This window comes from Peromyscus eremicus, chromosome 5 (assembly GCF_949786415.1).
Source record: "Peromyscus eremicus chromosome 5, PerEre_H2_v1, whole genome shotgun sequence".
Classification (NCBI taxonomy): Eukaryota; Metazoa; Chordata; class Mammalia; order Rodentia; family Cricetidae; genus Peromyscus; species Peromyscus eremicus.
This window is the reverse complement of record NC_081420.1, coordinates 70,438,628-70,465,184: the sequence shown is the minus strand read 5'-3', so window position 1 is coordinate 70,465,184 and position 26,557 is coordinate 70,438,628. Positions and strand designations below refer to the sequence as shown.

Genomic DNA, 26,557 nt, shown 5'->3' with positions numbered 1-26,557 from the left:
GAGATCTCATGTCTTGCTTGGGAAAGACACATGCCTTTAATCCCAGGAAATGATGGCATGAAGCAGAAAGGTATATAAGGCGTGAGGACCAGGAACTAGAGACTTTTAAACTTTTAAGCTTTTCAACAGTTCAGCTGAGATCCATTCAGATGAGGACTCAGAGGCTTCCAGTTTGAGGAAACAGGATCAGCTGAGAAGTTATCAAGGTGAGGTAGCTGTGGCTTGTTCTGCTTCTCTGATCTTTCAGAATTTACCGCAAGATCTGCCTCCAGGTTTGTTTTTTATTAATAAGACCTTTTAAGATCCATGTTACATTTGTGTGTGATGCCGGGGGCAGAACCTTAGGACCCTGGACTCACTAAGCAAGTGGTCTGCCATGGAGCCTTACCCAGCCTGAAATCCAAAGTGATTTTTGTTTGTCTTGACATTTTTTTCTCTTGTCCTAGGTTTTTTTTTTTTAATAAATGCCAATCTCATAGCATACTGAAGGAAGAATCTTGCCAATCTAAATTAGAACATCAAACCAGAAGATTAAATTTAGAATACTAAGGTTATTTCTGTGTTCTGCTCATTCTAAAATTTACAAAATTTCATGTTCTATTTCATTCTAAATTTTACTACCATTTAAGAGTCTGAAAAACGTGTTAAAACCTGGGGTCAATGGCTCCAGAGACTGCCGAGGGAAGAAACAGCTAAGAAATAATTCCTTGCAAAGCTACATTTGGTTTCTTTAAAATACTTGGCTGTAGGTCTGATTCTCCATCATCGTTGTAAAGCCTGAGGAACGTACTCTTGACAAAGTCGGTTCTCATGGCCAGTGGACAAGACTGTATGGCTCTAAGGTTTGAGTACAGGAAGGATCTGCTACCCCAGACACTGATAATACTTTAGATTACAATCTGCACGACATGGAAATAATTAATTACTTAGACGTGTTTTAATTTTTTTCCCCCCAGAAATATTTTCAGAAACCAACACTAACGGGGTCTCCGCTAGAAAGTTCAGATCGGCTTTCTCCTGCTCTCTAACCATGATCTCCCACGCTCTCTCCCCATTGCAGCAGTATCCGGTCATGTCCGCAAAGACTTTCTGGCCTTGGCTCGGCCATCCCTAGGCGATCCCAAGCAGGGGGCCTTAGGCAGGTAACCAATCAGGAGCCGCATCCTGGGAGCCTATCAATCATGTCTTTCTTCCACGGACAGGCTTCAGGCTGGTATCTCATTAAAAAGCTTCAGTTAATAACATTGAAAGTATGTGGCTTCTATGATATTTTTAAATGCATGAAGTCATTATTAGTTTAAAAAAATACAGAGGATTTTTCCAGAGACTGACCACATTTAAAAAAAAAATGGCTTAGTTGTATCATTAAGCTTTCCCTGATGGCTCTGAATCAAATCCTAAACAGAACACTCAGCATGGAGTCTATCAGGAAAATCTGACAAGATACAGTAATAATTAATGTGAAAAGATCAACTTTTGAGCACATAATTGTTGCACTCATAAATTCAGGATATATGTAAAAACTGGAAAGATTAAAAAAATAATTTAAGTAAATACTTTGGGCAATTAGATTTTTACAAAATAATTTAAATAAACACTGTGGGCAATTAGTTTCTCAACCCTGCTGGGAATATTCTCAAAATCCAGCTGTGTTCACCAAACCTCAAAAGTGCTGACTGCAGTGGGGCCATAATAGATTTAAAAGATGAATTAACATATTAACCAAGTACTTTCACCTAATCTCTATGCCAAAAAGTATTTGTGCTTTAATTATGCAGATAATAAAGACTCTAGACAGTTACATTACTAATAGAGTAATGCCCTTTGAAAATAATACTCAGTGTGCTGACATAAAGCAGGGTGAGGCAGGAGCCAAAACCAAACTCTCTTGTAATGCTTGTCCTTGCCCAGTCTCGGGAGTGGCCATTCCCTACCTTTGCTTGCTGCTGAGATATTAGCACCAGCCCATAAAACCGTTGGCAATTAACACCTTCCCACCCTCCGACTGCAGTCAGGTCAAAGGCATGCTGACCCTGCTTCCCACAGTGTGAAACGCGAGTCAAACCTTTAAAAATGAGTGTCACTTGTTTACATGTCTCAACTGTTTTTGACAAACAATGAAAACACACACACTTATCTAAAAAAATGAAAGAAGATAAAGTACAGCCACATTTTAAATTAATACTGATAGTAGCTTTGTTCTTACTAACAGAATAAGGACAAATATCTGTCCAAACTTACTAATGGCACTTTCTAGCTAGGGAAAAATGTAAACTTCTACCAAATTATTTACTTTCAACACAGAAATACCAGGAAATAACTTTGTTAATCTTTGTTATGTTTGAGGGTTCACCAGTGTAACCAAAATAATAATGCATGTCTAATGAATCTGACAGATGGAAGTCAGGACTATCCACAAATTATTATGAAAAACAGACAAGAAATATAGGTAGGGTGTAGAAGAAGAGTGGTCTATTGTTAGGTACACAGGGAGAGGTGACTTGGGGTTGTGGACAAGTAGGCAGAATACCCCAACAAGAAGGAAATAACCCAGCAAGAGAGGAAGGCACCACCTAATCCTCCAGCAGAGGCCCAGGAATGTTGACCCTGGCCCACCACTGCTTAGATTGAACAGTTCTGTAACAAATGTGGCTAAAGGGCCAAGTTTGAAGCAGAGATTGTAACAGCCAGTGCTTTGCATCAGAAGTGGGTTCATGCTTGTGGATTTATTAAGACAGAAAGTGTGAATGTTTATAAAATCATCTCTTTCTCTAGGCTTTGAGAACCAAGAGTGAAGTTTTCAGGTCAGATATCTCCTAGTCTGAGAAAATCAAACCACCTAGGCGCCTACTAGATTTGAAGAACCACTTGAGAAAGGTTTCTAGTGTCCCTGTTGTCATTAAAGGCAGAGTTGACTCAGGGAGAACATGCCAGAAAGGACAATGGAAAGTTACCAGCCAAATCAAATAAGTAGAACTGCAAATATATAACTTTAGAGCTGGCATATAGCTCAGCTATAGAGCACTGGCCTAGCATGTTGAAGAGACTGGTTTGATCTCCAGAACTGAGAGAGAGAGAGAGAGAGAGAGCTCATTTTTTTTCAAGACCAACAGTCTTAAGAGTTGAGACCGGAAAGGCAGATACTGACGGAGTTGTAATGTACAAGAGTACTCCACTGAATGATGTTAGAGTAGATGGAAATCTCACCCATTCAGAAATAAACATTCTACTGGGCAGTGGAGGTTGATTCTCATTCCAATGCTTGCCTAGTATCCCATTATAGCAAAATCAGATTATTTGAGTTTATGCATACATTTTAAAATTTATCATAATAGAGATTTATAGAAGTCCTGTGCAGGAAACTGGAAATATGTTTAAAGCAGAATGGGCTCTACCCACTTAAATCACCCAAAAGCACATTTATCAAAAGTCTCAGAGTTAGGATAACGGTTCTTTAGGATAAAGTGGTTGCCACACAAGCCTAAGGACCCGAGTTCAGATCCCCAGAGCACACAGAAAGTCTGGATGCAGTAACACAGGTCTCTGTAGTCCCAGCATGCCCGCCACCCCCCCCCCCCTTGAGGAGATGGGAAGAGAAGGCAGGAGAATCTTTAGACGCTCTCAGGCCACCTAGCCTGGTGCACACAGCAGCAAACACCTGAGGCTGTGCATTTCCCTGCACAATGCTCTTGTGATACACATGTGCTCTCACACATATGTGTGCGCACACACACACACACACACAGATACATACACATGCACACATATACATGCATAGGCACATATGCACCCACACAGGCACACACACACACACACACACACACACACACACACACTTAATCTTAAAGGTCTAGAAAAAGAAACCAGTTATTTCATTGACACCTTGAAAAAGAATAGAAATAGACATTTTGATTTTCCTTCTGAATCTAACCATTTGGAGAACATGGACTGCAATGGGTGGAAATGAGATTTCCCCAAATCCAAAGACTAAGGACCAAAACCAGAGTAAATGAATACAAAATCATAGCCTAGCATGAATCGTGACCCGCAGAATACAACACAGCAGAGAGACAGGTCAAGTTCAAATCCAACCAAAGGGTGTGTGACTCCATCAGATGAACACTAACACTGAGTGAGGGTGTGCCAGCTTGATCATGCTTGTCCTCGCTTTCCCTATTTGGAGGCTATAATCTGGGAGACAGAGACAGCTTCAGACAGTCCATGATATCTTTGAGATTACGTGCAGAATAATGTCCATATTTAAATGTTGGCAAGCTTACTCTGATCAGATTCTCAAAGAAATTCAAGACTCCCCTAAAGCCTGAGTTTGGGCGTAGTACTTGCATGTGCCTGGAAGCCATAAGGCTTGGAAGCCATGCATGGAAGCCATAAGAAGCAGCAGGCAGAGATTCAGCAGGCATGTCGGAATTAGAGACGGATTTAAGACTTGCAAGCAGAGAAGGAAACGGTGCAGACATTAGTCATAAGTGAGAGTTCTCTGGGAGATTTTAGAAGGAACGAGACAGGAGACCGGAAGACAAGCTGAGTATTGAAATGAATGAAATGCTAAGGGTTTTGGTTGACAACTGGGAGGAGAGCTAAGTGAGAGACGTGTTCTAGAAATGGCAAGGAAGACAAGTGTAAGGAGGAGGTGACCATCAACAGTGGGTGTCCCACAGAGTTAGAGCTTAAAAACAAGGAAGATATTTGTTTAAAGGATACAGTTAGTATTTTATGCCAGGTTCATGTCAAATTCTACAAGGCTGCTTTGCAATCAGTGGGTTTAGCAATGGCGAGAAGCTGAGGAGGTGGAGTTATTTTAAAATTAGCTTGTCTGTCAGAGAGGTTGACTAAGAAAAAAGAGAGAAGATGACCACGGGGCGAGAGCAGAAAAACTTCTATAAATAGTTCCCGGTCAAAATTATGCACCTCCACCTGACTAGCACAGGCACCGGGAGAATACAGAACAGGGATGGTGTGGTACTGCCATACAAGAGCACCCCTGCCACCATCCAAACCTGGACCAAAGGCTCCCCCTGACTTCTCAGCTGATGGGGAACACAGCCAAAGGCTCTGTGAGAGCCTCATCTGCTAGCTACACCCAGGCCAAGGCAGGGCAGTCTGTAGTCCACAGGAACATTGCAGCTCTACCATGACGTAACGGGAATGGAAGGAAAAGGACAGAGGTGCTTTAAAGGCAGTAATTACTTCTCGGGGAATAAAGGTTATGCAAAGCAAAGACAAGAACACAAAATTCAATAGAATATTGACTGCATTAGGGGAAACACCAACTCGGAGAGTGTGAGGAGAGAGACAAAGACGCATTTTGAGTAACTTCAAATTTATTACTTTTTCCTAATTAAAGAAATATTTGCATTTTAAGTGGATAAGTGTTCTGACTGCACATATATCTATTCATATGTGCATTCCTGGTGCCTTTGGAGGCCAGAAGGCACCGGATCTCTGGGACTGGAGTTACAGACTGTTGTGAGCCACTGATGTGTGTTCTGGGAATTGATCCTGGGTCCCCCACAAGAGCAGCAAGTGCTCTTAACTGCTGAGCCACCTCTCTAGCCCAAGACCTTTTAAATTTAATGAAAAGAGGATTTTACCCAAATTAAGATGAAACAAATACATAAAATAAGAAAAATTAGGCAAGGCTCAGACTGCGACTCTACAAAAAACAAGACTCAAGGTGAGTTAAGGAGAAATGTTACCCAATATTTCTGGACCCAGGTGAACTTTCAAACACATTCAAAGACAGCACGCACATTCACAGGTAAGGACTCAAAACCACACAACTAGGCTGCAGAGACCGCTTGGATGGGTCAATCCCCAGGTCCCACACGGTGGGAGAGAACTGACTCTAACAAGTTGTCCTTCGAACTCATACACATCCACACACTCCCCAATAAACATACTGCAATAAATTTTTAAAAAATAGCACTCTTGGTTATCTGCAAAATAAATTTTTTTAACTGAAAAATATACCCTGATTAATTTGAGAAACAAATAAAAAACAAAATACAAAAAGAAGCCAGAATTAGCACGGCAAACTGATTGTGTATACTGAGGCAGACTCTGTTTGCCCGGAAATCTAGACTAGAAACATAGATACAATGTAATGTCACAGTAAAGAGAGTCTCTAAAAAGAGAGTCTCACAGCTATTTGGTGAAGGGACTCATACATAACCATTCCTTTACACACACACACACACACACACACACACACAGAGAGAGAGAGAGAGAGAGAGAGAGAGAGAGAGAGAGAGAGAGAGAGAGAGAGAAACAGAGAGACAGAGAGAAACAGAGAGAGACAGACAGACAGACAGAGAGACTTGCCTGTAGTTATATTACTATAACTCTAAAAATTTAAAGACCTATTTTTTAAAAGCATAGAAAAATAAAGTATGGAAAACAAAGAAGTCAGAAATGAGTCCGAATACAGAAGTTCATAAATAACTCTAACTCTGCATCTTCACATCGCTCTTGGTGGCTGTCAACGGCAGTAACTTCCCAGCACCGCCCCGCTGTGGGCTGCTCAAGGTTCCTGTGCGTTCCCTTTACCCACCTGCACCTTATCTAAACTGTCTCATGTTTAAGGAGTGTTTTGTTTTGTTGTTTCCACAAACCACTTTTGATAATATAGATAATGATATTGATGCCAACTTAGAACTTAAAGCGGAAGTGCATAATTAAGAACTTTTTAATGATTGTGATTAGAAGTGCATGTAAATCAAAGTTACTTAACATTACACTAGAAAGGCAACAGATACAATACAGCAAGAAGCTTCTAACATACCCTTCCTCTGTGATGGGCCATCTAGATTATCCAGACGGTGACAATACAAACACCCGATCTGACATCTTCCAAGAAGTGCACCTGCTGTATACTCAAGGATACTCATCCACTCCCCAACCCAGTGCCCATACTTGTCTTCTGGACCGGTGCCTTGCATGCAGCAGGCATCCAGCAAGTGCTTGTTCACTCACAAGCAGAACCTAGGGTTGGCTATATACATTGGCTACATTCTAGAAAATGCCACCCTAATCTCAAAACAAAACTTGAACTTTAAAAACTGCAAATCAAAACTTTAAAAAAACCCTACAAATAAAAACAAATATTACAATTTAAAATGAAAGATTTTTGAACTCTTGTGCTGACTCAGAAAGGGGCTCCGGGATCACTGAAGGTCAGTCTCTCCAGATCTGACCCATGAGCCCATGTGGTTAAGACTGACTGAAACACTTGCTTCCTAAGACTGAAATTTAAAATCACCCTAAGCCAGACCTATCTTTATATTATAGAAAGTGTCAGCGCCTCTTTTTAAAAATGAACTTCATGATATTCACGTACACACTTCGAAGGGGGGACATCTTACAATCACAAGAAAGTCCTGCAGATGTAAGAATGGTTACAGGATGGCCTGGGGACAGGATGCAGGCGGAAGAGTCTGAAAGGAGGACTCCTGAGCAAGAAAGTCCTGGTTAAAGGGAAGATACAGTGACAGAGGCAGAGGCGAAGTCAATACAGATTTAGTCATTAGATCCTAAAATTAAGACTGAGGAGACACGACTTGAAGCTGAAGCGTAGTTATTTTAGAACTAACATAAGTAGAATCAGAAGACATTAAGTGCCACAAAGAGCTCCGAGACTAGATGCCTGAATTTGTGTTACAAGGGAAAAAAATGGATTCCAACAAATGATGCTAGGAAAATTGGCTATATGCCTATAGAAGTGAGAAGTTGGGTACTTCCTTAAATTACATGCAAAAAATAGCTCAAAGTAGGCCAGGAACCAAATGATAAGAGCTGAAGACATGAAACCCTTAGAGTGGAGAGGGCCTTCATGACAATGGGTTTGATAAAACGCACTTGGACGTGATGCTGCAAATAGATGAACTGAGCTATATCAAAATAAAAAACATACATGCATCAAAAACCACAATCATCAGAGTAAAAAGGCAACCACACAATGGGAAAGAGTGTTGGCTAATCATAGGTAAGGGGTTGGTACCCATGACACATGAAGAATCCCTACAGCAAAGCAAAGGTGGCCCTGAGAACCCAGAGTCCTGGGAGTCAGAGGAAAAGGACCACAAGTGTAAGGCCTGATTGGTCTACAGGGTGAGTGCAAGTTCAGTCTGGGCACTTAGTGAGACCCTTGTCTCAAAATAAAAAGTAAGAAATGGGTCTCAGAAGACAGTTCAGTCACAAGGACCTGAGTTTGATCCCCCAGAACCCAGGTTAAAAATAAACTAGGCAGCGTTGACTCATGCTTATAATCCCAGCCCTGGGAAAATGGAGGCATGTGGATCCCCTGAGCAGGCCAGTCGGTCAGCCTAGGCTACATGGTAGGTTCCAGGCCAGTGAGAGACCTTGCCTAGCAACAACAACAGCAGCAAAAGAAAAAGGTGGACAGTGCCTGAGGGAACACGCAAGGCTGTTTCCTGGCCTTCACATACATGCATTCATAGCTGTACACACACACAAACGACTACGACGTTTCTCTGAAAATTATACACATGTGATTAATAAGAGGGTGAAGAAGTTAGTTAACATTGCTAATTATTAAGGAAATATAAATAAAAACAACTATGAGATGCCTTTGTGTGCCTAGTAGGACAGTTACTATAAAAAAAAAAAAAAAACCTATCAAGTTTGGGCCAGCACATGGAGAAACTGGAACCCTGGGCATTGTCCATGGGAATGAAAAAAAAAAAAGTGCAGCTGTTAGAGAAAACAACATAGAAGCCCTTCAAAAGATTAGAAAATAGAATTAGCATGTGTGTTAGCAAGCCTTCCTGGTACATACCACAAAAAGTGAAAGCAAAGAGTCAAAGGAATATTTGTTTATACATGTTCATAGCAGCTGCGTTCACAATGGCTCACAAGGAAAAAGCAGCTCAACTGTCCATCCGTGCTTGAATGGGAAATCAAAATGTGGCATAAACAAAGAAGTATTATTCAGCCTTAAAATCAAGGAAATCTTGACACATGCTATTATAGGAATGGGCATTATGAGGACAGCATGCCAAGTGCCACACAGCCACAGAGGGACAAATTCTGTACCATCCTAAGAGCATGAAGTGACTGACTACAGCAGTTGGATCTGTAAGGACGGAGTCAAAGGGTGGTTGGCAGAGGGAAGTGAGTAGACAGCCATGTGAGTCATTCCGGGTGATGTTCTGCATGTGGAAAGGGCCCAGGAAGATGAATGTTTTTAATGCCACTGAACTGTGCACCTAACAGTGAATACAGAGGTGAATTTTACATGACCAGAATTTTAAAGCAGGCACTTGTAGCTGAAGTTTTCCTGGTCCTTCCTGGCCCACGGTTGGGACAAATCTCTCCTACTTGTATCCCCCAAGTAAACACAGACAGCCTTGTATTATTTATAAACTGTATGGCCATGGCAGGCTTCTTGCTATCTGTTCTTACATCTTAAATTAATCCATTTCTATTAATCTATAAGTTGCCATGTGGCTTGTGGCTTACTGGTATCTTACATCATGCTTCTCCTTGTGGCAGCTAGCAGTGTCTCTCTGTCTCAGCCTTCCACTTCCCAGAATTCTCTTCTCTCTTTGTCCCGCCTATACTTCCTGCCTGGCTACTGGCCAATAAGTGTTTTATTTATCAATCAATCACAGCAACATATATTCACAGCATACAGGACATCTCACAGCAGGCACTCATTTTTTTTTTTCTTCAACCCTGCACCTCTTCTGACTTCCCATTTCAGGAGTTGCATCATATTATTCTCAGTTGTCCAAGTCAGATACCTGGTCTCACTCTAGGTATCACCTCCTGACCACCTCAGCCATGTAATCATTCTGTAAATGCATACAGAGCCTCTCTGTGGGGCAAGAATGGGGCTGGTGGTTCTACTTGCATATTGCCTTGAGTCTGTGCTTACCACATCTATGTCATGGCACCATGTATCTGTATGTATATATGTATGTATGTATCTGTCTGTCTGTCATTCTACCTTCTCTGTAATCACTTCAAATCATGTTAAAATCATACACAAGATTTGTGTGAGTATATTTGTGGTACATGAATGTGTGTGCACATACAGGAAATGCACATGCCTATACCTATATGTTTAGAAGCCAGAGGTCAACAGTGGATATCTTCATCTATTGTTCTCCAAGTTATTTTTGAGACTGGGCCTCTCATTGAACTTGGAGCTCACCAATTTGGCTAGACTGGCTGGCTGGCAAGTTCCAGGATCCTACTGCCCCTGCCTTCCAGTGTTGGGATTGCAGGTGTAATCTATGTGGGTACTGGGATCCAAACTCAGGTCCTCAAGCTTGCACAACAACCATGTTAATCCACTGATCCCTCCAAGGTCCTAAGACTTTTGATGATTTGTTTTCATACATATACATTTGTCAGGAGGATGGTATATGCTTTTTAATATATATTTTATTTTTAATTGGCATATAATAATTATATAGTAATTATACAGAGTCCCATGAGGTGTTTCAGTACATGTATACAATGTGTAATAAACTAGTCAGGGTATCTGGAATCCACCATCTCAGATATCTATCATTTCTTGAGCAAGGAACACTAAAAATGTTCTCTATAGACAGTTTTGAAATGACTATTGTCATGTAGTTTAACCCAGTGTGCTGCAGGACATCAGAAGAACTGTCTCCATTAACCCTTCCCTCTCCACCCCCTTCTCCCAGACTTATTGCAGACTCTGGTAACACTGTTCTAGTCTCTTCTACTGTGGAATCAATTTTGCAGCTTCAACATGTGAGAAAGCATGTTGTTTATACTTCTGTCAGGGTACTTTCTGGATGCACGTGTGTGTGTGTGTGTGTGTGTGTGTGTGTGTGTGTGTGTGTGTGTGTTTTGCTGGGCCTCATGCATGCTAAGCCAGCATCTTAGCTCTCAGCTAGACCTCTAAGTCCTCCCAGGTAATCATCTTACCTCACCTAGATCACCATAGTAACCTCCTCCTGGTCCTCTGTGTTGGGTGATACATCCTTCCAATCTCTTCTCAACCTTACAGCGAGAGTACTCAAGTGCAATGTTCTCTTCTCACTCTGTCTTTTCAGTGGCTCTTCCTTCATGTGAGGTATCTTGATTTACAACGATTTCTCATTGCTTCTCTAGCCTTGACCAACATTCTCAATGTTCTGCTGCGTTCCATTCATTAGGCATTCTGCAAAAATTTCAGCTCTGGAACTTTCTACACTCTTCTAGCCGGCACACACTTTTCCTTTCAGTGAACATCCCACCCAGATCTTCTTTGCCCAGGAAGCTTTCACTATCAATTCCACGTCTGAACTTGTAAAGCTCTTGTTGGAGCCTAAGACTTCTCTACCCTGAGTTTTCACGCAGCTGTCTTCCACAGTGATCCCGTGTTTGCACAAGCGTGGTTGGCACACCTTTGTAAGTGCCCGCTTGCTTGCCTGTCTCAGTTTGTGTAAAGAAAATCACGAATGAATAGATGAATGGACAGGTTTTAAGTGCTGCTCTGCCCTCGCGGCTACGCAAGCAGGTCGCCACAGTGGTAGTATCAGGTTGAATACTGAACCTAGTACTCCGGGCATACTGCCTGTTGCCCCTCCCGTGCTCTGTCACATGACTGATCACTGTCAGGTCCAAAAGAAACTCAGGACAAATATCTATTCCCGGTGTCTATTAACAAACCAAATCACACGCTGGCCTTCAGGCTCTCTCAACATCAGAAATACCTGTCACAGAGTCCATGCTGGCACCCTGGCTCTTCCCAGCTCTTCTCACCCTGCCCCCTATCTATCCTAAGCTTCTCCAACACATGGGCTTCCCTTCCCCCAGCTTTTCGTTGCTATACAACCTTGCTGTTTTGGCCATGCACTCTCTCTTTTGTCTTCCTCTCTTACACTCCCCATCTCTCTCTCCTCTCCCGGCCAAGTCCACTCTGCTGGCTATGTTCAGTGTGCTACTTTCTTTCACTGCTTCCAGATGCCTCTGGCTGTACTCTCCCTCATATCTACAATAAGAACCTTCCCCTCAACCATACCTTCAAGCAGTCATGCCCTCACTTTATATGACCTCCATGAAACTCATCACACAAGTCGGGGCCGCAACACATCTATAAAGACCCAGTCACACCAGACCTCACAGAAGACGTGCAAAGCATGTTGGGTGTGACAGTGTTTGTGTTACCATTACACCACTCTTTGGGCCTCACTTCACCAAGAATCCTGGAATAGAACGAAAACAAAACTGGCCCAGTGTGACAACATCTAAGCTCCCCTGGATAGAACTGGGATAAACCAACATTTACCTGTTAGGTCTTGGGCAGTCCATATATCTAGAAATGAGCTCAAGCTAGACTACACAGGATTCCTGACAGTTAGATAAAGGCCAGCATCCCCCAGGAACTTGTGAAACAGGTTTTCCTTCCCCAAAAGGAGTCATTTCCCCTACCTCTAGCAGAAGGGACATATGGCTCCACTAATGTACCTGTGGTCACAAATCAAAGCCCGTGCTGGTCTCTCCAGGCTCCTACAGTCTCTACTCACAAGTACTTGTTATACACTTCAAGGCCTCCAGGATAGCATCCTGACCCTTCTCACTTACACCCTGGCCCACCCACAGCTAAGCTCACTCTTCTTTCTATTCTCTCTTGCTATCGTACACTTTCCACTATTCTCTCTTGCAGATAACTCTGGCCATGTCCAGTTCGCTTTCTTTTCCTTCTATTCCGCACTCTTCCAGACACCTCTGATGTTCTCTCTGACTCCCAATAAAAACCTTCCCACAATGGAGAGGTCATTTCAGAAGTTTCTTTACTGAATCCCCTCACATATGTTTCCAATATTTAAAAAAAATAAATCTTAATTTTACAGCCTATCTTTAGATTTTGTGCTGACACTGTAACTCATGAAGCCCCACTATGCTGACTGTATACCACACAGTGAGCTTGTGTTTGCTGCATTAAAGTTGAGACTTTAGGAAATCCAGTATGGGCTGAAAAATGTTCTCTGCTATGTATCCACAGACATATATACAGATGTGAGTACGAATGTTTAGAATGTAAATCACAGAAACAGTCAAAGCTGCCATCATTTCTAAGAGCAGTGATGCAGAAGGGCTAAAATAAGTTCTCATCCTTTATTTACGAAATTCCCTGTATATACGTAAATTAAGGCTGTCATAGCATCTTCAGTGCTTGGGATGTGATTAATCACTCCTATTGTACAGACTTATGAGAACACAGCTTGTCGCAGAAATGAAAACTGTATTATGTACATAGCACCAGCATATTGTTTTCTGGGGCTGTGTGACACTGCACTGCTGGCTTCCAGCTGAAACTTGACAGTCCTTGCATGTCACTTGGAGAGTGGATCTCTCAAAACAACACTTTCCGAAATACAAACACCATGTGTATTCTGTGTTATTCCAATTTCAGGAGAAATAAAGGCTTAAAGCTTAAATGAACTCATAACGGACTGCTTTTTAAAAATAGATGATGATTAAGTGGTATTAAGTTTATAAACCCCCGGACAAAGCAATCTGTAATTTAACTTGTTGACTTGTGAGATGTTTGGGTTCTAACTATTATATAGTCTACTCTTCTCGGAGGGGTATTCAAGGCAGGCTGATGCTCTAGCGTTTATAAATATTCATCAGAATTAAGAATGCAAGAGGAAACTGTGTGTTGAGATTATGTTAAGAGGACACGTACGATCATAAGCCGCTTTAGTAATGGCTTTGGCTGCGTTCTTCTGGATGTCAGGAATGGTTGAGTTCTCTGCGAATGAAAGTAGTTTTTTGAGGCCCCCTGTCTGCTGCAGCAGCGCCATTGAGTCCATATCCTCCAGGCAATTGGCTATCACTGCAAGTGCTTCTACATGAAGGTCATTCAATTCCTAACAATAAAAACAAACACAACTTGAAAGTTGTCCTCTTGATTGCTTCACAAGTTGCTACAACAAAATACTTGACCAAGGCAACTTAGGGGAGAAAGGCTTTATTCCAGCTTATGGTTCCATGGGGATACAATCCATCACCGCCAGGAACATAAGGCTGGCCACTTACATTGCATGGGCAGTCAGGAATAAGAGGGAGAACAGGAAGTGGAACAAGGCTACAAACCCTCAAAGCCTGCCCTCAGTGATGTACTTCCTCTTGCAAGGTTCCACTCCTAAATGTTCTGTGACCTTCCCAAACAGCATGACCATCTAGGGACCAAGTGTTTAAACACATGAGCCTATAGGGGACATTTCACAGTCAAACCACCACAACTGTGTTAAAGAAAATTACTCTTCAGATTTTACTAAGAGAAGAAGTGGGACTCATCAGAACATAGTGTGATTAATTCTGTGTCGACAGAAGCCTAAGGAACCAGAAGTCCTTATCAACAACTCACCTCCCACCACTTGCCTCATCTTTTCCCATTTCTCTTACTTCAAAATGGTTTATGGATAAAATAATAAAGGAAGTGTCCAGTAATTACACTGAACTGAAATTGCTCATATTATCTTCCACCAAACACAAATCTAAAATCCTCAAAGGAAAAAAGTATAGATTTTTTGGCAGTACTGGGTATGGAACCAGCTTTGTCCATGCTAGGCACACTCTCTAACATTGAGTTATAACCTCCAAATCAATAAGCAAAGAAGAGATTTTCTATGTAAGGGCGAGTTGGGTTGCCAATCAAAGGAAAGGTATGTCTAGAAAATATGAGATCTTTTAGTGTATCTCTTGGTATTACCACACTGTGATTAAAGCCACTGGAAAAAGCAATGTGGTAGTCTGTTCAAAACTTATAATGAATAACCAGATGTGGTAGTGCACAACGTAGTCACAGCAATTAGAAGGTAGAAGCAAGATGACCAATGCTAGTTCCAGGCCAGCTGGGGATACACAATGAGATGTTGTCTACATACACACACACACACACACACACACACACACACACACACACACACCAAAACCAAACAGACAGGTAAACAAACTTATAATGACCACACACACACACACACACACACACACACACACACACACACACACCAAAGCCAAACAGGCAGGCAAACAAACCTACAATGACCTGATCCATTCTAGTGTTCAGTAATTAAGATGAGTCATTTTACAAGTTAAGAGCTCTGATCAATTAAGGCTTTTGTTGAGGGCAAAAGAAACCTAGACCAGTGAAGGAGGTAGTGATGGGTGTCAGTCATGACCATGGCACTAGTTAGAGCTATGAAAGCTGTAATTGCCCCAATGTTTCTTCTTCATTTTGGTAGCAATGCTTGATTGACCACGTGTCTGTTCGCATTTGTGTATTCTAAATATATGACTTCGTTCTTCACTCTCATGTCTTCTTATCATACAATTTGAAACGGTCAATTGTAATTAAGGACTTGGTTTTCATTACCTTTACAATATAAGATTTAAGTTTCTGAAAGTTAAGAAGAATAAATGTCACTCATGGACTTTGTGCTCATTCTAGGGTAAGTATGGTGAATTTTCTGATGGACACAGGATGGTTGTTTTGTATTAGATGGATGTATGACTTTGTCTTTTTTTTTTTTTGAAGAGTACAATTTAATTTTAACTTTAAAAATTACGAAGACAGATCCCAGTGCAAAAGCACATTCTTTTAACACCAGCATAGTCTCTAAGGAGACAGATACATGTGGATTTCTGAGTTAGAGGCCAGCCTGGTCTACATAGGGAGTTCCAGACTAGTCAGGATTATAAGTGAGACTTTTCTTAAAAAACCCAGAAGACAGAAGTGAGGAACAAGGGGTGGGGACCAAGTTGAAAGAGCACCTCAGACAAATTGGTAGACTGCTCTACATAAGTCTTCCTTAACACTGCTGTGCATTTTTTTCCATGAAGAAATTTTGCACAAATTTTGAGAATTGAATTCTTTGCCATTCATGCATTAAGAACATATGGTAGGGGCCTAAGGAAATTGCTCAGTCAGTAAAGTGCTTGCCAGGCAAGCCTGTGGACCCAATCACCGAATGCTGGTGATCCCAGGACTGGGGGTGCTGAGACAGGAGGGTCCCTGGGGCTTGCTGGCCTGCCAGTCTAGCTGAATTGGCCAGCTCCAGGGTCAGTGAGACATGCTATCTCAGAAAATAAGGTGGAGAGCAGCTGAAGAAGAGAGCTGATGTTGACCTTTGACCTCCACATCACATACATACATACATACAAAGACACACAAAACAGGTAAGCATGCATACACATAGAAAATATTGTAACTTGAATTATATATATTTTGTTTCTCCAAGGCTCATTCCTAGCACAGAGAAACAGAGTTTTACTGAATTGACTTTTACCCTGTGACCTTGAGAAATCTACTTAACAGTTATTCTTCATCTAACTTAAGAAATCTACTTAACAAGTAGACTTTCCTGTTCTCTTTGGGTTTTCTGTCTTTCGAGTCTGTTAGTTTTTTGTAGCTTTCTTCTGTCTCGGCCTCATTACCCTGGTAAGGAGTTTGGGTGCATGGGAACATAAATGAATGATCCTCTGGGCTTTGTGCCCCAGCCTAGGTGGGGATGGGAGAGGGACTATTATATTTTATTCTATATACTTTAGTATAATTTAAAAACTTCCAAATAAAATATACATATTAACTCTGAAAAATACTTCCCATATATTTGCACTTTCTGTGACTACAGACAAGTTATTTAACCTGTCAGCCTCATTTTTCTCATCTATAAAATGAGATGGAAGATGCAATAATTATTTATGATATGTAATAGTTGATATATACAATTATATAGCTATGTATGATAACTATGTTATACAGAGTGTATACACATATACAGATATTTATATGTAATATATAGATACATTATGTATTATATATAGTATCATATATAATGGTATAGTAATTGTTGTTTTATAGATTATCATACTTTGAAAGAAATAAGAAGGTAATAAAATCACATATGCAAAATTCCTGTACCACACCTATGACAGAATAGATCTTTCCATGCCATTATTTTTTTATTCCAAGAAGACAGGAGACAGAACTGTGACACTATCAAACAAAGCTACACTCATCCTGTTATTAATCTATTCCTACCTGTGGTTCACTGGGAAAAGTAACCTCTCTGATTTACATATTCCGTACATTTGAAATAATAGGATGAAATGACAGGACAAAATAATAGTACTGTTAGAGTTCTACATGGTTCTAACAGTACTATACAGCCTACGGTACTGTTAGAGTTATGTAGTTCTAACAGTAATATACAGCCTATAGTCCTGTTAGGGTTCTACACCACAAATGTAAAATCCTGACACAGAACTAGTGCACAGGGTGTCATGGAATCAGAGGTAGATGGATGTGGTGGGTGAATAGGCTTGTTGTACCAGGACAGCTTTTAACATTGTACTTTATTTTCTCAGTTATGTATCAAGCTCTAAGGTCCATATTTTTTTAGGAGAAAAAGTGAATAATGGTTAGTCTGAAACTTAATAAATTATTACTCAACGAGACTTTAACCTCCTAGATTGTCCCTCTGTCCTTATTTTCGAAGAGGCACTAAGTAGAATTTATTTGATAATGCATTGAAATGGAGGCCATGAATCTGAAATATACTTATAGGCACTTGGCTCTGGAATTAATGCTGGCGATTCTTTCAGCATGAATCTGAGCCGTGTCTATACAGCTAAACAATCTTCAGCAAAGTGCTGGATCGGCGTTGGTGACGGGAAGATGCGACGCACACATCGACTCTTCAAGTGGGAGACAGCTTCCTTGTGAACCTTGTGGGAACTGTGTAACTTCACCTCCAATGTTTCTCATTGTATTAAAAGTAAATTGTTCTTCTTGCTTCATCCCACAAACAATCATGATGGACAGAGAGATTAAAAGGTTAATTCTAGGTGTTTCAGAAAAATCTTAAACTTTCAAAGCCAGAAGGCTGATTTTCTATTAGTTCTTGATGGCCTCTACAACTAATCTGCTCCAAGCAGCCTAATAAAGTTTTCACAACCATTAATGAATCACTCCTGTAAACTCTGCCTACTACAATTAAAAACATTCAGACTTTAGGACAACATCTCAAAGAGCTGCATGGATGGGAATACTGCCGATACCTTGGTTTCTAGGATCTTGGAGAGCTGATCCAGTCCTTGGTTGTCTCTCAGCATTGTCCGAGACTCCTTATCGCACGTGATAACACCCAAGGTTTTGAGAGCCAGCTGCTGGATAATTGGGTACTCCGACTTCAGGAGCTCTAACATCGGAGGGATTGGGTTTAGTTCGTGAAGTGTAGTCCGACACTGAAAATCCTGCCGTGAAATGCGAATGAGCGCATTAATAATTTCTACAACAAAATGCAATCTCAAGGATGGAGAGTGTCTAAGTTCTGGCAGAGAACATTATTATGGTATAATTTCTCCATTTTTAACTCCAGATTCCAAAATAACTTATAGACAAAAACAAAAAACAAACAAACAAACAACAACCTCTTAAAGGACAGTAAAAAAATGTTTATTGATGCTATCTATCACTTGCAGGATTTATGTTGCTGCAAACTTCTATAAACATTATTACATTAAAATGTATACATAATAGAATTCTTTTCACATGAATATACTGTTTCAAATAGTACTTTGTGAAATAATGGCACGGATTCTTTATCTTTGAGGGGTTGTTTGTGAAATAACTGCATGCATCCACTGCTGTAGATAACCCTGTGTGTGCAAATTCATAGCAGGGTTTTTTCAAATATATGACCTTTAAGTGAAATCCTTAAGATCTCATGGAGCGGGTGTAGTTACATTCCTGCATATGATGAACCAGTTCTGGTAGTAGTAGCAGGGCAAGGAGTGTTGTATTGAATAGCGGAGAAAACTCTCGAACTTTATTACTAAATCATGATTAAAAAAAAAACAAACTCAAATGTGATTAAAATAGCACTGAAGGCGAAAAGGGGGGCTGGGGAAGTAACTCAGTCAATTGAGTGTTTGCCACTTGGCCTGGGGAGATGAATCTGGGCCACCAGAACCCATAAATAAACCAGAGTGGCAGTGTGCCCGTATTCCAACTCTAGGGAGACAAAGCAGGTGGATTCCTGGAACTCAGTGGCCAGCCAGCCTACCTTAATCATTGAGCTCCAGTTAGTGAGAGACCTTGCCTCAAAAAAATAAGGTAGAGGGTAATTGAAGAAAACTAGACATTAATCTCTAGCCTACACACTCACATGCACAGATGTGCACACACCAACATAAATGTGTATGTACAACACACACACACACACACACACACACACACACACACACACACACACTGGGAAAACTCCCACATTCAGCTTAGCCTTCCTTCCTTCATCTTTTACTTAACCTCTAATTGTTCAGCTTTTTTCAGGCATAAAAGTTACAGATGGCCTTTAAAATCATGTCCCCAGGGACTCAGAATGTGACCACCTTTGGAAGAGAGTCACTGCTGATGTAATTAGACAAGACAGGGTCAACCTGGAGTATAGTCCTTAATGGTGTCCTTCTAAGGTAAAATTGATATCCTCATGAGGATGGAGATGACAAAGGCAGAGACTAGAGTGTTGTCTGCTAGCAAAAGCTGGGCAGTCAAGGAATGGTCCTGCCCAGTCTCTGGAGGATGTCATATTAACACGGTAACTCTTAACCACCCAGCTTGTGGTATTTAGCTACAGCAGCCCTAATATCTTCTTAGTCTCCAATGCTTCTGTTATGAAGAACTGTAAAGGTTATGCATCTTATTTTCACTTGAAAGAAAAAGTAGAAAAATGCACCCATGAGGAGTCCTGAGATTAAAACCACAAACCCATGTATGGAAAGTTTTAAGTCTCCGAGTGAGTTGGATGGAGAGTGACAACTACGAATAATACAAAATCATCCTGAGACAAGCCTGTGAGAGGTTTTCTAGATTAAGAGATTCTCTAGCTTTTGAGATTATCTTGATTCTATTTGCTGATATGGAAAGACCCATCTTGTCTGTGGGACCATTCCCTGGGCAGCAGATCCTGGACTATATGAAGTGGAGGATGTTAACTGAGCATGGGAATCCACTGCTTTGTGCTTCTGGACTGTGGATGTCACATGACCAGCTGCTGCAAGCTCCTGTCATCTTAACTTCCCTGCCAGGATGGACTACACACTCTTGAATTATGAACCAGAACCAACTCTTTCTCCTTTAAGCTGCTTTTTGTGAGGGTGTTTAATCCCAGCAACAGGAAAATAAACTGAGATGGTGGGGGAAAGCCCATTGGATCAGGGACAGCGGAAAGAGGCTGGACTTCCTCCAGAGGATGTCTGTTTCAGGAGCATGAGGTGGTCACGTTGCACCTGAGGCCAAGAAGGTTTTCTGAGTCTCTCTCCATCCCAGTGCCTAGATACTGTCTCTCGATTAGCCCTCTACCCTACCCCTCTTGCCTGTCTTAGGATTTCAGCTGACCTAAAGCTTATCATGCACGTTTGGTGGTTGTTAAGAAACCTGAGCAGGAAAAGCAGCAGAGACAGCTGGTAAGTCTTTCCAAACTGAACTGTTGTGGGTGAGAGCGGGGCACAGGGAGCATCACAGTGAGGAGGGGAGTGGCAGTTATTTTCTATTATAATATAAATATATTATACATATATATGATATATATATATATATATATATATATATTATACAGCCTGATGAGATAGCATTTTGCTGGCGTGAATAATGAATTGCATTGAGCAGACTCAGATGACAGGTTTTTTTTTTACTAATCAACAGTTCAAAGCTTTGGTCATTGACCAGCTGGTCCTCCGAGCCCATCAGGACTGTCCCAGTGGCTTGTGTTTATGAATGAGAATTTCTGGAAAGAAGCTGTCTGCAAAGGCTGATGCTATCTCAGTAATGATATGCACAGGTTGGAACATTGCTGGTCCAGAGCCTAATTACCTTGTCTTGTGCTAGTTTTAGCCTACATGTCTGTGTAGCATATGCACATAGTACCCACAGAGACCAAAAGAAGGCATTGGATCCCCCTGAACTGAAGTTAGAAATGGTTATAAGCAACTATGTGGGTGCTGGGAACTGATCCTGGGTCCACTGGAAGAGCAGCAAGTGTTCTTAACCTCTGAGCCATCTCTTCAGCCCAACCCCCACAATTGGCTTTTGTCCAAAGATTATTTTTAATGATGTTGAGGCTAAAACTCAGAGCTTCCTGCATGTTAGGCAAGCACTTTAGCTCTGAGTTGTATCCCCAGCCACCAAAACACTGTTTAGAAGCAAACCTTACCTGTACCAAGTTGTAGATGCATTCAATCGAATTCTTCTTCACATCTGGGTCTGGGCTACTCAGCAGTCTGATGAGTGGCTCCAGTCCACCATGCTCAAATATCTGTACTTTCCCCGAGTACTCGATGGACATGTTTGCGAGGCAAAGACTTGCAAATTCATGGATTATCACTTCTTCTGTAGATCACAAACAAGACAATGTGTGAGCTATTTACTGAAGCTCTACTTTACAATAGGCTCTGAGGAGGGGTGTGATAATGACACACACTTGTGATCCTAGCTACTTGGCAGTCTGGGGCAGAAGGGTCTGGAGTTTCAGGGTTGTGGAATATATAGACATGGTGGTATACTCTCTGAAGATATGCAAAACCCTGGACTCAATTTTAGTACCACACACACACACACACACACACACACACACACACATACACACACACACACACACACACACACACACACACACACACACACACCACAAGCACACAGAGACTTTGGAATCTGAAGCTCCACAAATCTTGCTCACACCACACTTCCTGAAAAGTTAGAATTGAGCCGTGGCTTGCAAGATTATAATGGCAACTCACAGTGGGTGGCTCATAAGTTCTTTACAATATGCAGTTTAATAAAATGTAAAAAGAACTCAGTCCCATTTAGGAAATAAATGTAGGATGCAAAGTTACCTTCTGGAGCAAGCTGAGCAATGACAGAATTCATGACCTCTAACTCCCTCAACAACTTTTTAACATCACCTACAAAGGAAGAAACAAAATATGGATGTTTGTTAAAATAAAAATGGTGATGTCTGCTAAGCATTTGCTCTGGAGTTAGGTGCTTGTATGATTTTGTGGGTAAGGATATTGAGATCTAAGCAGCAACAAGGAAGTAGCAGGATGCATGCCCAGGTCAGTTGACTCTGCTCGGACACCATCTAGCCTCATGTATAAGAATTTCAAAACAAAAATTTAATATAATAAACATGTACAGGCCACTGTAAGTCAGCTTTTCTGATGTGGTCTGGGTCTGGCACTGCAGCTCTTATCCTTTTTAGTGTTGACCAAAAGTGCTTAGAGAGAAATGCACTGGGTTTTGAAGTTCACTTGTCTGTGCGTTCTGTTAAGCTAAGGCTAGCCAAGTGCGCCCCTACTTCTTGCTGACTGAACTCCAGTTTTTTGTTGTGGTTTTTTTTTTTTTTTTTTTTTTTTTTTGAGGAAAAAAGATACCTATTTCTTTAGTTTTGGAACTTCTGGTTCATTTCCTTTACCTGTAAGGAAAGATTAACCCCACTAGAACTGGAGAAAAGGTCACTGAAGAGAACTGTCTAGGATGAATTTGTCCTTCTTAATTGCTGAATAGCTTTGGCATTCACTGAACACCCTTTCCTGAGGAATTCAGAGCTGTGGCTTTTCTTCAATGTGTCAAAGCTTCTGATTTCTCTGTTTCTTTTGCAAGTGGCTGAAGGTGGAGCAAATAGACAGTAGCTTTCGTAGGTTCCAGGACCTGTAATGTCCCATGATGCTGTGTCATGGGAAGCAGAGGTAGCTCTGAATGAATGTGTGTTGTTGAGAAGGACCCCAATGTCTCAGGACCCCAGGGGAACTGACAAAGCCACTCCTGGGTCAGGCTCAGGGGACTGACAAAGCCTTTTCTAGGTCAGGCTCAGGGAAACGGCAAAGCCTTCCTCCGGTCCATGTGTGAATGTTGACAGAGTTTACAGAAAATGTGGGCTACAGTTTCCTAGAGACTGTTCCCTACAAAGCCCTTCTTCTGAAAGTGGCTGAGCCCTCTTCTCTGTGCTGTACATAATAAACTCACTGAGGTTCTGGGTTCTTCGGTAGAACTTGCTGCCTTCCATTATAGTGAGTACAACGCCCCTGAGCCCAGTCTTTCCGTATGTCTGTCTGTCATTTCTTCCTTCCTGTATCAACTCAGTCAGGTGTCCAGCCCAAGCTGTGCTGGACACAGTAGGGGATGACATTTATGGTCCAACACCAGGTTTTAAAAAACATTTTCTCCACTAATTGACAGGTAACAGCCTTGGCATAATACTTAGATCCTTGCAAGGTTCTGGGAACCAAACTCCACGGACCCTGTCTCAGCAAGTGCTGTTCTCCTGATGCCAGTCAGCATGCTTGAGAATGATTTTTGTGACAACGGTAGCAAAATCCCTTATTTTTAGATGCTTGAAAAAAAAAAACAAACCCTACTATTTCTGGAATTTTAGATCTCTAAGCACTTTCCCCATATGTATAAGACATCCCCACACTTCAAAATTTCTTGATGTGTCCCTGACCTTAAGGAAGACCATGTTGGTGCCTGGGGCTCTCAATTACTTCCTTTCTATGTGATTGGCATTCACATGGAAATCCCATAGCTGTGCGTCCCTTGTGGCCTCAGGTGGACATCTCACCTTGCTTTGCCAAAACAAGCTAAAAGTGTCCATCAGAGAGTCCCATGCAGTGAAATTTAGATCAAATGACCAGAGATGCACAAGAACCACCCCGGCGGTCCACGCCGTCTGCTGATGGGTAATTACCCATCCTCCCTGCTTGATGGGTAATTCTAGTTCACTGCAGCTCTGGGAACCGGTGACCCAGCTGACGGACTTATTCTGCTTTTGACACTAGATGGTTCAAAGAATCTAATCCTTTTTCTTGATGTTAAATCAGCAAAAAATACCAGGCAAGCTGCTCTTTCAAGCACTGTAAACACAATATTAGTCTCGGCTCCTTCTTTTTCAACAGTGAAGTCCCTCAGCTAGGGCAACTGGATGGAAATTCTGACCTGTGCTGGGGCCAGGTGAACAGCATCTGGCTGAGCAGGGTGCCACCCATAATTTCTGGTCAAGGCAGATCTGCCAGTGACTTTAATGCCTTCTCTAACTTCATCAGATCTGTTTCGATTGCATTTACTTTTTAGACAGAACCTTACTATGTAGTCCCAGCAGAGCTAAAATTCATTATGGTGGCCAGGCCAAACTCACTGCAATTTCTCTGCCTCAGCCTCCCCATACTGACATTACAGGTGGGTACCACTATATCAGGCTTGATTACTGTCCCTAACACCATATCTTGATTTTACCATCTAATTCATTCTTGACTTTCTACCAGTTTATAGAACCATCTTTCTCTGGTGGCTTTGGGATTCTGGTGAAATCTCTGTAGCTGACTACATCCACTGCATCTGTAGCTGACTGCAATCACTGCATCTGTAGGTGACTACAACTACTGCTTCTGTGGCTGACTACCACCACTGCATCTGTGGCTGACTACCATCACTGCTTCTGTAGCTGACTGCAACCTCTTTATCTGTGGCTGACTACCACCACTGCATCTGTGGCTGACTACCACCACTGCATCTGTGGCTGACTACCACCACTGCATCTGTGGCTGACTACCACCACTGCATCTGTTGTGTGCTCTGGATGAATTAAACACAAACTGACAAAAGAAAGAAAACAGTGGCACTTGGGTTTTGGCCAAAATAGAAGGTCCAGTAAGGTAATTTCAGTGTCTTTTTTAATCACTCCAGCTTGGCACAGACACATAGCTCAGTAACTTCCAGAAGAGGAGGAAGAGGGAAGAAGGAGAGGAAGGGGAGGAAGAAAATGGGGAGAGGAGGATATGAAAGAGAAGGGACAGGAGTAAGCAGAAGGGAAGGAGGAGGAAGAGAAAGTGGAAAAGGAGTAAGAGGAGAGGAAGGGAAAGGGGGAGGGGAGGGGGAAGAAAAACAGAAAAGGAGGAAGTAGAGGAAGAGATTGCGAAAGGAGAGCTGTCTGTCACATGAAGTTTTAGTGCCAGCACCCTGTTGACACATCAGTTTATCTGCCATGAGCACAGTTGTTCACTGAGTATGAAGCCACAGGAAGGCACATGTTTCTAAGAGGCATCCGTTGTTGTTGTTGTTGTTGTTGTTGTTGTTGTTAGACACGTCAACAATGCTGTAACTGAGCAGTGTGGAGGTGCATTCATTCACAGATCAGCCTGGAGGCATGACTCTCCTTAGGATCCAATGGCTACTTGCTCAACTTTTATCCAGGTTTTCTAGGACATGCGTAACAAATGGATCTATAGCTGTGAACATGTTGATTCTTCCAAGAAAAGGAGACCTTACCAAGCAGCTGGGAATGCCACGTGTTAGCCACATCATCAAATACAAATCAATCAATTCAAATAATTTTTTCATCGAATGGAATCAAAAGAAAGCCTTTCATTATACCATAATTGTTCACCACACCAGATATGTGTTCACGACCTGTTATCATTCTTCAGACAAGAGAGCCAGGTACTTACTGGGACCCTGAGGGCAGCAGCGCTGTCCCCACTGGATGAGCAGGTGTGGTGTGTCCTCCTAGTACTGACCAAAACCAGCTGACAGGGTGAGTTTGGGGCCTGGGAGCTCCCAGAGAACCCCTCACTTAACACCCATATGTAAAAATATTTCTTTAAATTTTTAAAAAATTTAATCGTGTGTGTCTGTGAGTGGATATGTGTGCGGGTATGTGTATGTGGGTGCAGACGCAAGAGGGCGCCAGAGGACATGGATTCCCCCTTAATCTGAAGTTACAGGCAATCATGAACCATCTAGTATGGGTGCTGGGAACCAAACTCCAGTCCTCTGCAAGAGCAGGATGCACTCTTTACTGTTGAACCATCTCTCCAGTCGCTAATTCTTAGTAATTAAGGTCACAAAATCCCCTAGAAACCCATAAAATGCAATTTATACATATCCTGAGCTGAGAGTTTTCACTGACAATTTGCAGTTTCTCAAGAAATAAATACCTTATGTATTAGATGATAGATGAATGAATGAAGAAGTAAGAGAATTAATAGAAATTAAGAACAAAAACAAACAGAAAAAAAGTCATTGAAAACGTAAATATCTGTGCATATCACATGCTGTCTAGAAAAACTGCCAACTGGAGACAGAAAGATAAGAACCATGATGTACCCTGTAGAGGCCATGGTAAGGAACAGAATGATGACCTTAGCCACATACTGTAACTGAGAGACTTGGGTTTATTTCTGCTACCCTTGTTCCATGGTTGAATTCATTCTCTATTAAGAGTATCATTGAATCTTTTTATAGTTACAAAGATATTGGCTCAAAATACTTTTTGAAACTTTGTAAGTTACAAAATTTGTGACTCAAAAGCTACCCTGAAACACAGAGAAGTGACTTATGCCTGGGCAAAGACATCTTGCGCACAAGTAGAGGCTACTATTGTTGGCGCAGATCTGCCAAACTTCTGTTTTGAAAGCCAGAAGAGCATGTTTTAGCTAATACTATAGTACCACACTCCTAAATAAACGAAAATATTTTAACCAAATCATAGAT

General features: G+C 41.6%; 1 protein-coding gene across 5 annotated transcripts in view; it reads right to left on the bottom strand.

Annotated features, from left to right (window-relative positions):
* Positions 1 to 26,557, bottom strand: part of Armc3 (armadillo repeat containing 3) — an 84,420-nt gene that overhangs the window by 45,065 nt on the left and 12,798 nt on the right. For all 5 annotated transcript variants that reach the window (XM_059263656.1, XM_059263657.1, XM_059263658.1 and 2 more), the window contains 4 exons: positions 21,904 to 21,972; positions 21,225 to 21,400; positions 18,073 to 18,267; positions 13,694 to 13,877 (listed from right to left, as the gene is read on the bottom strand). In XM_059263656.1, the coding sequence (XP_059119639.1) occupies positions 13,694 to 13,877; positions 18,073 to 18,267; positions 21,225 to 21,400; positions 21,904 to 21,972 (624 nt within the window). The remainder of the gene's footprint in view (positions 1 to 13,693; positions 13,878 to 18,072; positions 18,268 to 21,224; positions 21,401 to 21,903; positions 21,973 to 26,557) is intronic.